Here is an 18,121-nt window from a genome sequence, read left to right as displayed (position 1 = left end):
CAAACGTTAGACAATATCATGGAGAATAATAAATATCGATGACTATGAGCACTAATGAATGCATAGTTTTTGTTAAATATAAAGACAAAAACGATGGTTTCATTTTTGTTACTTGTTCGAGCACCTTAACGCCAGCTAGAAATCTACATCTAACGTGAATCATGAAACACATTTCTTACTTTCCTGAATCTTTTGGAAATCGTAATGATGATAAACCTGTTGATGGTTGGGTGTAACTATTGGTGCATTTTAATGCACTGCACCAATTCTTAGATTTACTCATGAATCTTTACGGAAAATTCCTTATCCTGTCGTGGTCTGACACAAACATATCGGGAATGTACAGCTCACTGCGAAACTTTAGCCGATGAACGCTACTTGGCGCACTTTTCGGCAACGTTTCATTTTTCGACCAAGAGTTGTACTTGGTCATCTGGGATCTTAGAGGGCGGGCTGCGCCTTGGCCGGCTCTCCTGTGTACACCAGACAGTGCCGCCGTATACACATGGTCGAAGGATTTATCTAGCAACGTATCAGGCGTTGAGGTAGGCGCTAGCTAGGCAGGCATGCAATCATCGTCACAACGAAGCATTACAATGGAGGACGAATTTCAGAGAGCAGTCACTCTCGTTTCTAGTGACGAAATTGCAGCTCGTGCATTGTTTCACAGCATTGGTTCGTATTTTCGACTTAGACGTCTATTAGTTGGCACAGATCATTCATATGAATGAAAATGTTACAGAATATCTTTATATTTCGGATGGGTCTAGACTGGGTGTAGTTCTATACTACAATTACTATAGAAGATAGGCCTATTGTTAGCTCAGTAATGTTGAGTTCTATGATTTGCTTGGTCATGCTGTAGCCGCACGCACTGCATTTGAATACCGCTTGAAGTGTCTGTCGCTTTGCGGTCTATGGGGGTTATGACTTTACTAGAGCCACTATGTCGCCTGTTATGTGTTGACTGTTTAGTAAGCTCATTAAAGGTGTTCTCTCTTTTTTTCGCATGATTAATATAGCGGCCTTGCCCTTGTATTTGTGTAAAGAGGGGGATGTGCTGTAATGCCTGTTAAATGATGCACAGGACAGAAGAGAATTTGGGGCTTCATTAACTGCGACCAGCCCCAACGTGCAGCGTTGGGGCTGCGCCGTTTTCGCATTCAGATCTTAATGTTGTATGGTAGGTTTTCAATCCACCGACCGGGTCCATAACGACCGACCACGCATTTTAATGGCATTGCGCGTACAGAAAGAAAATGTACGCATGGGACTACGGGCAACGGTGTTCGATTCTTCACTGGCTACGCTACCGAGTAAAATGTGGCGAAAACAACTAAGTATTATCTCTAAATTACCGAAATTTAGCAAAATCAAATAAGGTTTATCGTGTAACTACATAACTAGGCCTACCTTTGCTGACTCGTTGTTAGATGTAGAGTATCCTTCCGTAATAAATTTGATGATTTTGACCGCAAAATTGTCACCGCCGCTTGTACGATCGTGCACACACGTTACACATACACATGACATAACATTTTGTCGCCCGCTACGACCGTACGAGTTGATGCAGAAACGAGAAATGAATGTGAAAAAACAAACCGACTCATCTAATTTATTTCAATTACGATGAAAAGTTTCCTAATGAAAATCAAGTCACATTCATCAAACAGTCCTTCAAAAGTAATATCGAAGGATTCAAAATATATTCAAATATTATTGGGGAAAAAATGACGGCTAGAAAAAAACAGCGGCCTGTCGAAAAAACGCATTTAAGTGCCCTTTATACGTATTGTCAGGGTGGTCGGTTGAAATGAGCAGGGCAACTGAGTGCGGAAAAAATGACACCCCACGCGTTCGAAGCCGCCATCTAAGAGCGCGTACCTCAGATCGCATTTTCACTGCGCGCTTGTGAATCCGGAGTATTTTCTCCACACGTGAGTAAAATTTCAGGCAAATTGTGAGATTTTTCACGATTCTATGTATTGATAGAAAAACGTTAGGTGTCCGGTATTATGAACACCCAACCATACTAAACGGGTGCCGTTCCGGCACTATATTTCCTTAATTTTTCAACAAAAACTACTAGGAATACTTACATGGGTCGATCAAACCTAAATGATTCCAATCGGCGACTGATGCATTTCATCGCTTATGATGCAGAAAATGTTGTCTTGTAAGGCGAATTACTGTATCTTCAGCTCACCGATGCTCACTAAACTCACAATAACATTCACATTGCTAGCCTTTTGTCAAGGCCCTCTCTCGCTGTAATGGACGAGCGAACGGTGCGAAGCGAGTCGCGCTACCTTACTCGGCTGGGCTCTCTACACCATACAGCGAGAGGGCCTTGACAAAAGGCTACTGTACTACTCGCTACAGGTGTAAATATTCATAAATTAATGATACACGTCAAAAAAAATGAACTTTTTAATGCATATTCATTTCACCTTGTAATTATGCACCGTGCGATGATGCATTATTCATATCCTTGAGCTTCCGTAACGTTGACGTCATTATTCACGCATGCGTAGATGCGTACTAATGGATATACACGTTCAAAATGGCAGCAAGGCTCTCCACTAGGGCAGGCCGCTTACTCCTAAAAAATGTGGAAAATTTTGCAGTTTCCAGATAAATTGGTGAGAAGAACCAAGGCAATGGGTTAATGTGCCAAGTTCCAGACAACATTTTACACCTCTATCCACACAACAGAGATGTAGATAATTTCAACAACATCCAGCTAGACAGATGTTCTGGTGCTATCACAGTTCATGCATCAGATGTCACTCACTCTCGTGGAGGCTCAACTAAAAAACGTGACAGCCCAGCACCCAAGGTGAATACTATGCTTCAGGCCACTGTCAGGATAGCCAACAATGCCCGCATCATGCTCACCACCAATTTGGATGTAGCAGACGGGCTGTGCAATGGTGTAATGGGGACTGTTATGCACATTGCTTCCACAAAAACCAACCTTGGACAACCAAAGTGTGTATGGGTCTTATTTGATAATCATGACGTAAGTGTCAACAGCAGACGACTCACTCCTCCTCCTACTCAACTCCCTCCTACCTGCGTCCAGATTACACCAGCTACTGAACAATTCATATTCCAGAACGTGAACATCACACGACACCAATATCCTCTTCGACTGGCCTGGGCATGCACAGTACACAAGACACAAGGGAAGACTCTCCAGTCCTGTGTAGTTAGCTGCAAAGGCACATTCCTAGCAGGAATGCAGTATGTTGCTTTAAGCCGTGTCCGAAGTTTAGAAGGCCTGTACATCACTGACTACACAGAAGACGCTCTTTACTGTGAACCCAAAGTCACTGCTGCTCTTGAGGCAATGCCCCTATTGACAATAACTGCTACACCACTTCAGTAGCACAAGGTACACTTCCATACTTTGTCGGTGACATGGCATATGCTCTGGCGACAATTGCTCCTGCATTGATACCTCTCTAGAGACAGAGTTAGTCTCATGGGTATGATTGGGTGTTAGGTTCAAGGCAGACTAAAGATTTGGATTAGGGTAAGCGTTAAGCTTTATGTGCGCTTCAACGCTAGGATTCCTTGGCGGAGCATTTGTCATCACAGCATTTGTCGTGGAACCCGCTTTGTCAGTTAACAAAACAATAAGATATCAGAAGTGGAAACAAACCCCCCCCCCCCCAAAAAAAAAAAAAAAAAAAATTGTCTGCATTGATACCTGTTGTCACCTATTGCCATATTATACATTTTTATCCCAAATTCATCCAATTCGCAGATTGGAAGAGGGTTAGGTTTACAGTGCATCCAGATTACTCTATAATTGTATTCCCTCACAGGTACTACCACAGGATACTTTAGATTCTGCAGAGTTACACCGCTGCATCATATTATTGTCATCAAATTTAGTACCCAGAGGCAAAATGTGGACAGGATCATTGTTGCCATGATAACTGTATTGATTTATGGAATTTCTGTGTGAGCTCTATATATTGCGATGATGTATGATGCTGTGGGTTCGGGGGATACATGTGCTCGGCTGCGCGACCCGCCGAGCACCAATTTCTAGTTGTCACTGTGTTTATGATAGAAATTTAGCCATGGTTTATTAGTGAAGTCGCTGTATGTGGCAATAGGGAGTTGTTCGTGATTCTCACTTTAGCGAAACTGCGAGGTAGCCACCAGGACCCCGCCGCGTAGCGGCATGGTCTCCGGGGCTAGGGCTTCATTAAACACAACAGGACTGATAATACAGGAATATTAAAGTTAAAAGAACTGGTGAAAAGTGATAGTATATCGCTGGTGGGGCGACAAGACCTCGTATCTTACAAAATGTCAAATGTTCAGGAGAGCAAAAAAACATGGTAGCCAAAGCACTGTATCCAATGGGATAGATATTCCTTTGACATGCCGTGGTGGCTTCATTTTTTGGGTACTGGTAAATCGACATCTAGGATTTGGACAGGACATAAAACTAATTATCTGACCATTAATCCAAAAATGTCATTTTCACCAAAACTGCAGGGGATACAAGGTCTTGTCACCCCAACGACGATATTACGATTACTAATCCGATGGCAAAAGCTGAAGCGCTGAACCAACTGTTCAAGGTAATCATGTAGAAATGCACACCTACCGTTCGCTTCGCCGTTTGTCAATCAAATTTTGTGCAGCTATAGTATTGGAGATGCTAAATTGAACCATATCAGAGAGTTTTCATGGAATTAGAAAGCCAAAAAGGGAGGAAAAATGAGAAATTGGAGTTGAAAAGTACGTCGGTCATGAACATAGTCTCCGACGTAAGTAGTGCACCGATTTCGCAGAGAACGATGTCAACGATTATAATCGATTCTGGTAGTCTCTAATTAGCCGCTTACTAACAATATCGAACTGGACTCGTGCAATATGTGTTATTGTGTAGCCCCTACTTTCTTTTTCATATTTTTTTCTTATTATTAGCTCACCTGAGTCGAAGGCTCAAGTGAGCTTTGGTGATAATTCTTTGTTTTCATTGCCGCTATCATGATTATCACTATTCAAATTATTGATACAGATTATTTATACCAGGATTTAGACATCCTTTCTTTAAGAATTGTGGCAATTATTGATTTTATCATGACAAAAGTTGATAATGATAATTCAATTTGAATAGTGTTGAAGGGAATAGAATGAGGTTGAAGGAAAAGTGGAAGAAAAAGGTTCTGTAGGCTATTAAGAGGGAGAGAGAGAGAGAAAATAAGATGAGAAGGAAGTTGAATTCAAAGGGGATTTGTTTCTAGTAATCTACATAATTTATAGGCCTAATTTGATAAATTAATGAGAAAAGTATTACAAAAAGTGACATGTTATACAATCATATATTAATATGGTGGACTTCTCATAAAGTGCTCATTCTACCTAAAAAGAAACAGAATATTGAAATAGAAATGGTAATATGTTTTTAATTGATAAGTTCGTAGAAAGTAATTGTTTTTATGATAGTAGGGCCTATTCATTTTTCCATTTCATTTTTTTAATTATGTATACAAAAACTGCAACCCCAAAATTTGCTTTCGTTTTGTAGTAAAAATCCATTTTATTGTGCAATATTCATGATGGATAATTCCCATTTTTTCATATATCTTTGACAGTTTTGTACACATACATGTATTATCCTTCCATCATTTAGTCAGCAAAAAATGTTGACAGATATACAGTCACACGCAGGAGAAAATTAACTAAAGCGATAAAAATCAGACGCATCAAGATCACTTTCTTTCTTCCACATATTTATACTGTCGAGCCGACGTAATTATTGTGGTTAAACACCAAACAAGCGGCTGTATCACAGACTACAACGATCGATTATCATCGTTATATCGCTCTTCCACATAATCGATCATCCATCATGCTATGCTGACACAGCCGTCGATCGGCATACTTTTGAGTCAAAATTAGCTACTTTTCTTCTGTAATTGCCTATGAAATTTCATTAAACCGTCAGATATGGTCCATCTTGACATTTCTGATAGCCACAAGAAGTTTTCATTGACAAATTAAGGAAGGAAATGGTAGGTGTGCATGGTGTGCATTTCTACATGATTACCCAGTTCAAAAGTGTTTTCACCAAGGAAACACCCATCGCCATACCGAATGACTTACTACCAGAAACCTCAGACTTTAAAGAAATGGGGATAAATTATTGTGTTTACATCAAAGGGTGAAGAGAAGTTGCTTTGTGGTTTAATTTAATTCCGCAAAGCCCCAGGACAGGATGGTATAACTCCACGAGTCTTGAAGCAGCTGGCAAAAATTCTGGCTCCAATTCATTGTAATATATTCCGGTTGTCATATGAATTGAGTGAAATACCAAATGATTGGCATGAAGCAAATGTACCAGTCTACAAGAAAGGTAATCGATCTACTCCTGTAAACTACTGCCCCATTTTCACTGACATACGTGTATCTGCTGCAAACTAATGGAACACGTCTTAAAACTCTTAGCCAGCAAAATTATGAAGCACGGGGACGAAAACAACATTATCTTTCCCCTGCAATATGGCTTCCCTAAGAACATTACTAGGTTTCACAAGCGATCTACACAGGAACTTGGATGAAAGGCGTCAAACAGATGTTATAATCATGGATTTCTCAAAAGCTTTTGACAAGGTTGGACATGAGCAGCTTTTATGCACTTGTCAATGTAATGACTCACCCCACTACCCCCGGACATGGGTGCATCATTTCCTGGTTTGGTCAGTCAAATTTGTGACCCAGGTGTGCGTCATTTTCCAAGGTTTGTCCGTCAAATTTTTAACCAAGGGGTGGGTCAAAATCCCATCATTGTCGGTCAAATTTTTGACCGAGGGGTGCGTCATGGTACGTCACTTGGCTATGGAAAATTACACGCATTATTCTGAACCGTGGGGTGCGTCATGGTACGTCACTTGGCTATGGAAAACTGCACACATTTTTGCACGCTACCAGTACGGGATACACATACCGCGAGTGAAATTACAGTGAGCGCTTTCCCGCGGCAAGTGAAAATCAAAGTCGGGAAGAGTTTTGGAATAAGAGGGAAAAATGCTTGCCCAAATCCGGCAAACAAATAATTTAAAAGCCACCCTTTTTCCTCACATTTTCCCTCCAACAAACCCATGAAATCATGCATACGCAAGCTCAAACCTGAACGACTGTTTAGCGATGTATAGATTTCAACCTTACTGTCGAACACTTACTTGAACTGAAGAAGCCCTAGTGCCTATTGCATATTGCGATGCAACACCAACACTCATTGCTCTTGAAGAAAGTTTGTTTATATTCCAATACAATATGCGTCTAAAAAATGTTCTGTGGTGACAAAGGCGAATTTTTGACAGTAAAAGAAGCAGCAGCAGAAGAAACTGCCTGCCGCATGCCATTTTCTGCTCGCGGGAATGCCGTGGCGTGGCGTACCTGCATGCAGTAGCAGGTAAGTCGAGTGTGGTGCGTGACTCGCTGTGAGCAGAGTGCTCCATGTGTACGTAGAACACAGTAGACTCTATTGTACATTGTACGTAGTTCAGATAGGCATGAAAAACACGTCCCTAACGCGCAGTCAAGTGTACTGTATTTTTAACACCAACTTTACCAAGAAAAAAGAAAAATCCCACTATGGCAAGGTGCCAGACTTGGGGAAGGGGGAGGGGGTAGGTAAAGGCCGTGTCACACCATAACGCGGGCTTGTGGCGAGGAGGTAGTTTCCAGCACATAGTCAGCGGGCGAACAAGAATGTTTGCAATTTTCATTCATGCCTTGTCGTAACGTACGGGGGGACTTCTGCGGCTTGACTTGCGGGGAAACAAATTTACTTCAAGGAGCTCTCCGCAGTTGGTCCGCACCTGACAGTATCTAGCGCGTAGTTGCCCGGAGGTGCTCACGCAAGTCCGATTTAACCGCAGCCAAGTTTTGAGCATGACCAAAACTTTTTCCGGGTGAGTCGCGGGAATGCCCGTAGAGGTCCACGCAGAACGCCAGTAGGAGACCCTTAGCAGCAGTACTTCCCAGGCAATTCCCACGCAGGTACTTCGCAGTCTCGTATGCAGCCACGATAATGAAATTCTGTGAGATTTCAGCCATTCCATTAGAGGAATTCCTTCACTAAGTTGTCAGCCCCCACGCGACTGGTACAAAGGTCACACAGTATACTCGCAAGTATAACGCGTCCAGCAAGTAAGACACATGCGCTGACTCGCACAAATCCTTTTCCGCCCTCAGGAATGTCCGGTATGCTAGAAAATCCCTACACGTAACAAGCCCGAGTAGCTTGCCCGGAAAGGTGTGACAGGGCCTAAACACGGTTGCGGGTAAAAAAATATGCGTGCGCACCTCCGGGCGACTACTTTTGAGATACATGCTAGGTACTGTCATGTGCGGATATCTACGGGGACCTCCGGGTAGTCAAAATTGTTCTTTGCAAGTCGCACGCAAGGCTGGTGTGACACGGCCTTTAGGAAGAGACTACCGTATTCAACGAAAGAAACCACGCGTACTGGCGCATTCTTGGAGGTTATAAGCAGTCTGGGGCCTGGGGGATGAACTGGGAAAGAATGTTTGCTCAAGTCGAAGCCCCAGGGCGAAGACCCAGCCAGGCTTACAAATGTTATGATTCTTTATTTCTTTCATTTATCTGGCCTCAATTAAGGCTATTTCTTTTTTTTTTCCATTTCTTATCAGAATTATCTGTACTAACCAATAAAAGAAATAAGTAAACTATAACTTATTTTCCTGGTTTAAATACTTCTGGATTCTGAATTGTCCGCCCATTGATCGATTGAAGAAAGAGAAAAAAAAATGTTTACTACTGTTTGTTTCTCTGAAAGTTCTTTATTCTAAAGGTACGTTAAGCCAATGAAGAAATAATAAAGTTATTCTAAAAGTGAATTACAATTCGTTTTCAGATTGACAAAACTTTTTTTTTTTTTACAATGTAAGTGCTGCAAATGACATTTTCGGAAGAAAAACATCGGCACAGGGATTTTGCTCTTTTAAAATTCGAAATAACAAATTATCAGAATACGAATCCTTTTTTCAATTCTTTAGGGAATGATAAATACCGTGCACACAAATTAACGAAACTAAAAAAAAATTGTTCTTTCGAAGGATTTTTCACTCAAAAACAAAAGAAGATCTGGTAATCTGAATGTACGTTTATCCGAAAACGAAAGAAGTAAGCCCAATTACTGTATACGCCATATATTTCGCGAGTCTAAATTTTCGCGAATCGGGAATTCCCGACGATTTCGTGAGTGGTTAAATTCGCGATCATGGAGTCCTGTACTGAACGAAGAAGTGTACACGCGTACGTCACATTCACATCAGGATCAGAGTCAATATTTTCGCGCGTCTTTAATTTCGTGAATAGCACCTGACTCGCGAAATTCGCGAAAATAAAAACCTCGCGAAATATTCGGCGTATAGAGTAGTTGTGTGCTACGTAATTCGTTTCAGATTGATGAACTTTCAGAATAATGCCACAAATCAGACTGATAAACCATAATTACATTTTCGAATAAAAAAACATGTAGGCATATGGAATATGCGTGTTTCGTATACAGAATAACGACCCATCGGAATAGCAAACCGTGTATTTTTTTTTTGGAATAATGAACACTACGAAAATGAATAAACATTGTCAAACTATTAAAGAATCCAACGTATTTCTTGCCTTAAGATTTTCCTCCCGTCTATATTTCTTTTCTGAACTATCCCCAATGCCCAAATGAAATGATTACAGTTTGTTACTCTGAAATTTCATTGTTCTGAAAGTTTGTTTATTAGAAAACAAAACAAGGGTTGGCACTCCGAATGTTTGCTAATCCGACAACGGAAAAAACAACAAACAAGTGCTCGTTAATCAAATAGTAACAGCTTCCTGACAATAATGATAGTAATCATCATCATAATGATAAGTTTTGTAATCCGTTTTTAGACTAACCAACTTGATTTCACGTCCGGATATACGCAATCACAACATTTGTGCTCTTTCGGATTATGAATCATTATCATTCATTTTCACACTATAGGTATATACGAACATCTACTAAGTATAATGTGTAGGGAATTTGCGTGTTTCGGAATATCATTTTCGCATCAGCGAACCTTACGTGAGTACTACGAAAATGACCCCCCATCAAAAAACAAACAAACAAACAAACAAGCAAACAAACCTACTAAGATTTAATCTCATTTAGTTGCTTTAAATATTTCACATTCCGTCTGTGTTTCTTTTCTGAATTATCTCTTGCTTCCCAGCTAAGAAATAAACGATGTCAAACTATTGATCAGAATTAAACTTATTGTCTTGCTTTGAATATAAAGTTTGTTATTCCAAAAGTTCGTTTATCCGTGAATAAAACAAGATTCGATACTCAGAAGGTTTGTTTTATGTTTTTGTGTATGAGGATGAAGTTGGACTCTTTGACTCAGTGGGAGAATAATGGAGGCATGACTGCTTGGCTCTGGAGTCAAAATGCAAGTGTTCTTTATTCATTGTTCTCCAGTCATGTTTACAAAACATGTCCGGGTGACTTTCCGGTGTTGTTTATATTTACATCGCTCATGTGATGAGGTGAAGATAAATGACAGGGGGAGCAGAAAGGAAGTGGGAACTGAAAGTGGCTGTCAGCGTATCAGAAGATCTTGATGAGAAAACCAGAGAACGATAAGAGCTTGACCGTGGAAGGGTGGCGGTAAGATGGATGACTATGGAATGAATGAGACATGCTGTTCACTGCTACATCATAGATAGACATAATACTTCTCGTACAGACACAATATCCCTTCCCTTCTTGGAAAAGAAACACATCACTAATGTTGTCTGAGAGTGAAAGGATAGCCAAGAGTCGAGGAAGAGCAATAGACATAGAAATATACGGAATACAGTCACAAGCGATTTTCAAGCAAAATATGGTCACGATAAACTGAAACAAATTTTATTTCGTGAGTTTACGCAAGAACTCACAGTGAGAGCCCGCTCAACGCGCGCGCAGTCATATCGCTTCTTCGCACGTTTTGCACGAGGGGCTAAGTTCCCTCATCGCAGTCTAAATCAAGTTTTATTCGTCCTTTTAACTGTGCATCGTCGCAATATCTTATCATATTGTGGATTGTTATTATTTATAGCTCAGTTAGAGCTGACTTTGCTTCGGAAGTGGATTTTTATTCACGAGATATCGCGGGATGGAAATTCCGCTTTCCGCTCCCCCACAGCATACAGCTAAGCCTGTCGTGGGTGGCACCACTAGTATGAGCGCCCTGCATACAGCTAAGTCTGTCGTGGCGATGGTGACTACAGCCGTGCATCATGAACCCAAGTGTTCGCCGGCTATTAAGGCTCCAACAAAGAAAGAAGGGAATGGGAAAACCCTTAAAAAACCCACCAAACCAGGCCTAAGTAAGAAGGCAGCTCCCCCTAAAGAGAAGACGGACGCGGAGGTGCTTTCCCGCCTTTCTAAACTCGAATCCATGTTTGAAAAGGTCATGGAAATACTGCCGTCTCAGCCTACTCGTATCCAACAACAGCAACTACGTGCCGGCCATGTTGGCACGGCTTGTACCGCAGAAAACCACGGAGGTGTGCCGTTTGGGGGCATGGATGTGTGTGCTACAGACGATAGTACGCAAGCACGCGGTACGCTGCACGACGACCACGGCGGCAGCAGCTACAGTGGGGATGAATGCGATTTCCCTGCGGCGGCAGCGGGTTACGCACCCGCAGAGCTCACGGGGCGGCCAGTACAAGTGCCATCCTTTGCTGCAAAATTTGCGGTCTCTGCCTGTGTGGGCGACCCTTTCAATGACGAATTGGCAAATTCTACAAATTATCTCATCTCCCATTGTCTGGAGGAAAAATCTATGGAAGAGTCAGTGGCAAACTACCCAACACCGAGCAATTGCCCCAACTTACTAGTCCCTAAAGTCAATCCAGTGATTTGGGATAATGTGACACAGACTACGCGCAGCAGAGACGTTAAGCTGCAGAGAGTACAGAAATCTCTTACCCGCGGGCTGTGTGCGTTCCTACAAACTCTTCCTACTGACTTGAACGAGGCGCAACAGGACGCACTCGCTTTACTCTGTAATGCCAATTACGAGATGAATTGCCTGAGAAAGGAGCTGATCAAGCCCGATATGAACGCTGCTTACGCACATCTGTGCAAGCCTACTACGCCCGTGACCGCGTTTCTATTCGGTGATGACTTGGGACAACGTGTAAAAGATCTCAAGGAGGAGAATAGGGCTGCCTTTAGTGTGGTTAAAGGCCAGGCTAAGAGATCTACTCATCAGCCGTACCACCCATACAAGCGCACGGCCAGCGGTGGATTCAGCCGGAAGCAATATCGGAACGCAGGCTGGCTCGCAGCTGGCGATACATCCAGGCCTTTTTTAGGCCAGCAGCAGCGGGGATACAGACATTCAGCCCCGCACACGCAGACTCGCCCACCTCCAGCTCATGCGCACAACCGGGGGCAGAGCTACTCGACAACAACCCCAGCCAAGCCAAACACTGTGTCACGGAGAAAGTAACTGCACTACCCAAGGAGGTAAGTTGCAGGCCTAGCTCTTGTTGTGGAAATACACAATCTACTCACACTGTACAGTCAGTTTTTGACATTGAACATGTAGATGTTCCATTAGACCTGCCCGTTGGGGGTCGATTGAGGCATTTTAGCAAACAGTGGAATCATATTACCACTGATCCTTTCATACTTGATGCAATTAGCGGTTACAAACTTGAATTTCAAGAGGCGTATAGCCCACCTCATAGAGGTAAACCGCCTTACCACTACAGAGTGGGTAATGCTGAGGAGAGCAAGATTGACATTGAAATTCGAAAACTGGCCGAGAAAGGCGTAATCGAAGAATGCCAGCATGTGGCTGGAGAATTTGTGTCCAATATCTTTACACGCCCAAAGAAAAATGGGGACATACGCCTAATTTTAGATTTATCGGACCTCAATGACAGTCTGAATGTACAGCATTTCAAAATGGATAACATCCATACAGCTACAACCCTAATTTCCCCTGGTTGTTACCTTGCCTCAATCGACCTTCGAGATGCCTACTACTCTGTCCCTGTTCACCCCTCATATCGCAAGTATTTGAGATTTGTCTGGCACGAGAAATGTTGGCAATTTAAGGTACTCCCCAATGGCCTTAGTACAGCGCCTAGGCTCTTCACAAAGCTTATGAAGCCGGTGTTCGCAAAGCTGCGACAGGCAGGCCACCTGGTTGTGGGGTATTTAGATGACACTCTCATAATCGGTGAAACTGAATCACAAGCACTAGAAGCGGTGCAAGCAACCACAAAACTGCTCTCTGACCTTGGTTTTGTCATTCATTCAGAGAAATCTATCCTAGAGCCTCAGCAACGGCTCCAATTCTTGGGGTTTATCTTGGATTCGGAAAGCATGACTATAACGCTCCCGCATGAGAAATGTCAAAATATCAGGGCAGTATGTGCGGAATTGCTAGGGAAACAAAACCCTACTATCAGGCAGGTGGCGCAGGTCATTGGGAAACTGATTGCTACTTTCCCTGCTATTCAATATGGCCCCCTCTTCTATTGTAACCTAGAAAGAGACAAAATTCTTGCACTAAAATCAAGCAAAGGGCATTTTGATAGACCTATGAATTTGTCTGAAGCTTCTAAACAGGAGTTAATGTGGTGGTTCAATAACATTCACTGCCAGTCGGCACCAATTAGTCGAGATCGGCCAGCTTTAGAGCTACGTACTGACGCCAGTGGGCAAGGATGGGGTGCCACTGATTTAAGCAGTGAAACTGGCGGTAGATGGGATGATCAGGAGATAGTGCATGCTCAAAACAATGAAATCAACTATCTTGAAATCTTAGCTGCAGGGCTTGGTTTGAAGTCATTTTGCGGCCACCTGCATGATACACATGTGCTCATTAGAACTGACAACACAACAGCTTTAGCCTACCTGAACAATATGGGAGGCATTAAATCTCGAGCCTGCGACAGGGCAGCATGAGACATTTGGGTTTGGTGTAAGGAAAGGAATATCTGGATCACAGCAGCCTATTTACCAGGTCGTGACAATACAGAAGCAGACAGGAGATCTCGTCATTTTAATGACAGAACAGAATGGATGCTGAATAAGAAAGTTTTTACTGATATCACTAAGAAATGTGGTACTCCCCAAATTGATCTTTTCGCGTCCAGACTCAATAAGCAGCTGCCTGCGTACGTTACGTGGCTGCCTGACCCAGATGCGGTTTCTGTGGATGCATTCACTTTGAATTGGGGTGATCTGTATTTCTACGCATTCCATCCTTTATGCCTCATCCCCAAATGTCTCCAAACTATAGAAAACGACAAGGCACATGGTCTCTTGATTGTCCCAAACTGGCCTACGCAAGCGTGGTTTCCTCGCATGAGGAGAATGCTTAAAGATGAACCACTCTTAATTCCTAGACACGGGAATTTGATTATGCAACCAGTATCTGGGGAACCGCACCCTTTACACGCTTGCCTTGATCTGTTATGTTGCAGGTTTTGAAGCTGCCGTTCGAGAACTCTGGCATGAGCAGCAGAACGGTGGACATCTTGGCAGCATCTTGGAGGGCATCAACCCAAAGACAGTATTGTACATATATAAGGAAATGGAGAAAGTTTTGTACACTTAAGAAGGAAAGTCACCTTCATGCCAAGATTAATTTTGTTTTGGAGTTTTTTACACACATGTTTTATGAAGAGAACTTGAGCTATTCAGCTATTAACTCAGCACGGAGTGCACTTGCTACCTTTCTAGTGTTAGAGGATGAACAATTTACTGTCAGCACTCATCCGCTTCTCTCTCGTTTTATGAGAGGTGTGTTCCAGCTCAGGCCCCCAAGGCCGCGGTATTCGGAAATTTGGGACGTGAATATTGTTTTTAGATATTTGAGAAGTCTAGCTCCCGCTAACTCGCTTAGCTTGAAGCAATTAACGATGAAGCTGTGCATGTTACTGGCCTTGATATCCACCCAGAGGGTACAGACTTTGCATTGCCTGAATCTAGACAGCATGATTCTCAAACAATCTATGGTGTCATTCAAAGTTAATGAACATCTTAAGCAGTCTAGACCTGGGAATTTTGGATTGGACGTACTTTTGAAAGCGTACCCCCCAGACAGACGTTTGTGTGTAGTTACATACATTAAGGCCTACCTTCGGAGAACCAAAGAGATCCGAGGAGAGGAAAGTCATCTCTTCATTAGTTTTCGCAAGCCTTTCTAGAGAGTAACGGCACAGACAATTGCTCGATGGATCAAAGAAATCATGACTGGCGCTGGCATTGACACCACAATGTTCAGTGCACATTCAACCCGAGCAGCATCTAGCTCAGCAGCAAACAGGGCGGATGCACCTATTCCTCTGATCCTCGCAAAATCAGGCTGGTCAAAAGAACGAACATTCCGTAAATTCTACGACAAACCTCTACAAGAAGAGGGACAGTGCCTGTCACAGCTCATTGTGAGGGAATAATGGCCTCAGACCCAGGTAATTCGAGCTTACATTTTGCTTGCCATTGTGCATGCTTGAGTTTGTTCAGTTGGAACAAATGTGACTTCTGTGCTACAAAATCTCACTGTGAGTTCTTGCGTAAACTCACAAAATAAAATAGAAAGATTAAACGAGAACTTACCTGTTTGAAGTTTGATCTTTATTTTATGAGGGAGTTGGAGAAAGAATTCACAGTCCCTCCTCTCCCTTCCCATGGCATGAATACTATTACAAAATGTATAGATCAACTTCAAGTAAGTTCTCAATCTTTCCACTCTGACAGAAGTCACATCTTGTTGCTACGAAGTATGACTGCGCGCGCGTTGAGCGGGCTCTCACTGTGAATTCTTTCTCCAACTCCCTCATAAAATAAAGATCAAACTTCAAACAGGTAAGTTCTCGTTTAATCTTTCTATTATGTTCTGCATGTCAAACTTCAGTGGAATATGAATCCATGCACTGTGTTAAACATGTACTTGTATGTAAGGATATCTAACATCATCAACTTGTGAAGATAGAAATTAATACATCAAAATGTATTTTATGAGCTTGATATGTGTACTCTGCAAACTTGAACTTGGTTTACCAGCAAAGTTGTATTGCAAACTTTCATATACATCGTATCGTAACCATTGAATCAGGAGATAGAGTACGGTATAGAGAGTAAAATGGAAGATAGGAGGCAAATATGAGAGTACGAAGACTGCATTTCTCGTTTAAGTACTGATCAGGCCATGCTGCATGGCTCCGATGCTCGGGCCGTGGACGACTGGTCCACTCAGCGATGCTCGATCGCGGTTTTCCTCAGTTAAGTCAGTGCCAGCGCCAGATCGACGTTGCTCTAACCTTTTCAACTGTTGAACGGCAAACAAGGTAGCAGCAACTCCCATCTTTTAACGTCTTTTGGTATGACGCGGCCGGGGTTTGAACCCACAACCTCCCGATTGTGAGGGCAGCCGCTCTACTCACTGAGCCAACACATCGGTTAAGAGACAAATCGTGAGCAGAGGATTCCATCTTTCGATTTCCCTCTCCCTGTCCACTCTCACTCGTACTTGGCTCACCCTACTCTTTCCCCATCATGGCCACGATCACAAGAGTGATAAAAAAACAACAAAACAAACAGCAAACAACTAGCAACAAACATGACTATACTTATCTCTTGTGAGGTGATTATCGAAGCAAAATGTTCACAGTTGAACCAGGGAGGTGGCCCTCCCTGGTTGAACAACGACATGAAAAAAAATGTGAATAGTAGCCAGAGGGAAACTTGACACCCATGTGACAGACAAAACCACAGGGCAAAGGAATTTGCACGCGCGTATAAATTGGGGCCAGAGTATAGGTATAGGTGGGAACAGGCGGTTAAGAGTATAGTAATCGAACCAACCCCCTTGGAATGTACTATTTTTTTTGGTCTTTATTTTGGCATGAAAGAACAGCATAAAACAGACTAGCTGTGCACCACAAATATTTACCTACTAGTAAGTATGGAAATGATTACTACATCCCTTCTATCATGAAAAAAAAAGTCAGTCAAATGTCCCAAGAAAAATACAAAAACTTATCATGCTTATACGGTGTGAGTGACATCTACTAGTAGTACAAAGCCATGCATGCTTCGTGCTGAGCTAGAGCACAGGGAGGCAGCTCCCTGGCTGGAGCCACCAGCTACGTAGGAGCCACATGTTATGTAGAATTGGTGAGAGCTTGATCAACAGTCTCAAAGTAGAGAGGTTCTTGTGTGGGTTCACGCTCGACAAAATTGCGTGATTTCTCAAATTCCAAAAAACTTGAATGATCTCTGAACGGTGAAGTTGCTCTGATTGCCAGTTTAGTATATTTTATGATCAACAGTCGATTGTTTTCTGCCTCTAAAAGACACGATGATTTCTCATCGAACGTAAACTACATCGTCCATGTGTTGCATTCAACCTGGCTAGCAATGGCCGCGCACACACAGCGCATCTGCACACAAGTCATGTATGGATTGCATGCACAGAATACATACGGAATATCGTTGTGGCAGAGTGATTTACAGTGAATGACGGTATGGTAGGTGTTCAACACACCGACCGGGTCCATATCTACCGACCGCGCATTATAATGGCATTGCGCGTACAGAAAGAAAATGTACGCATGGGACTACGCGCAACGGTGTTCGATTCTTCACTGGGCTACGCTACCGAGTAAAAAATGAGGCGAAAACAAATAAGTATTCCCTTTGAATTAACGAATAAGATCGAATAAATCGAATAAGATTTATCGTGTAACTACATATAACTAGGCCGGCAGTGGCCTACCTTTGCTGACTCGTTGTTAGATGTAGAGTATCCTTCCGTAGTAAATTTGATGATTTTGACCGCAAAATTGTCACCGTCGCTTGTACGATCGTGCACACACGTTACACAGTACACATGACATAATTATTTTGTCGCCCACTACGACCGTCGTACGAGTTGAAGCAGAAACGAGAAATGAATGTGAAAAAACAAACCGACTCGTCTAATTTATTTCAATTACGATGAAAAGTTTCCTAATGAAAATCAATTCAAATTCATCAAACAGTCCTTCAAAAGTAATATCGAAGGATTCATA

The 18,121-nt window shown here is 42.5% G+C and overlaps 1 protein-coding gene across 1 annotated transcript in view; it reads left to right on the top strand.

Moving 5' to 3' along the window:
* Positions 1 to 551: 551 nt before the first annotated feature.
* LOC139730716 (26S proteasome non-ATPase regulatory subunit 11B-like) overlaps positions 552 to 18,121 on the top strand; it is a 286,575-nt gene continuing 269,005 nt past the window's right edge. Inside the window, exon 1 of the mRNA XM_071641582.1 lies at positions 552 to 675. Within this exon, the coding sequence (XP_071497683.1) occupies positions 567 to 675 (109 nt within the window). The 5' untranslated portion in view covers positions 552 to 566. The remainder of the gene's footprint in view (positions 676 to 18,121) is intronic.

The sequence above is a fragment of the Diadema antillarum genome, unplaced genomic scaffold, assembly GCF_040938485.1.
Source record: "Diadema antillarum isolate AM-2024a unplaced genomic scaffold, OU_Dant_1.0 seq00000329_RagTag, whole genome shotgun sequence".
NCBI lineage: Eukaryota > Metazoa > Echinodermata > Echinoidea > Diadematoida > Diadematidae > Diadema > Diadema antillarum.
Note: the sequence above shows the minus strand (reverse complement) of the source record. Positions and strands in the feature narration are given on the sequence as shown.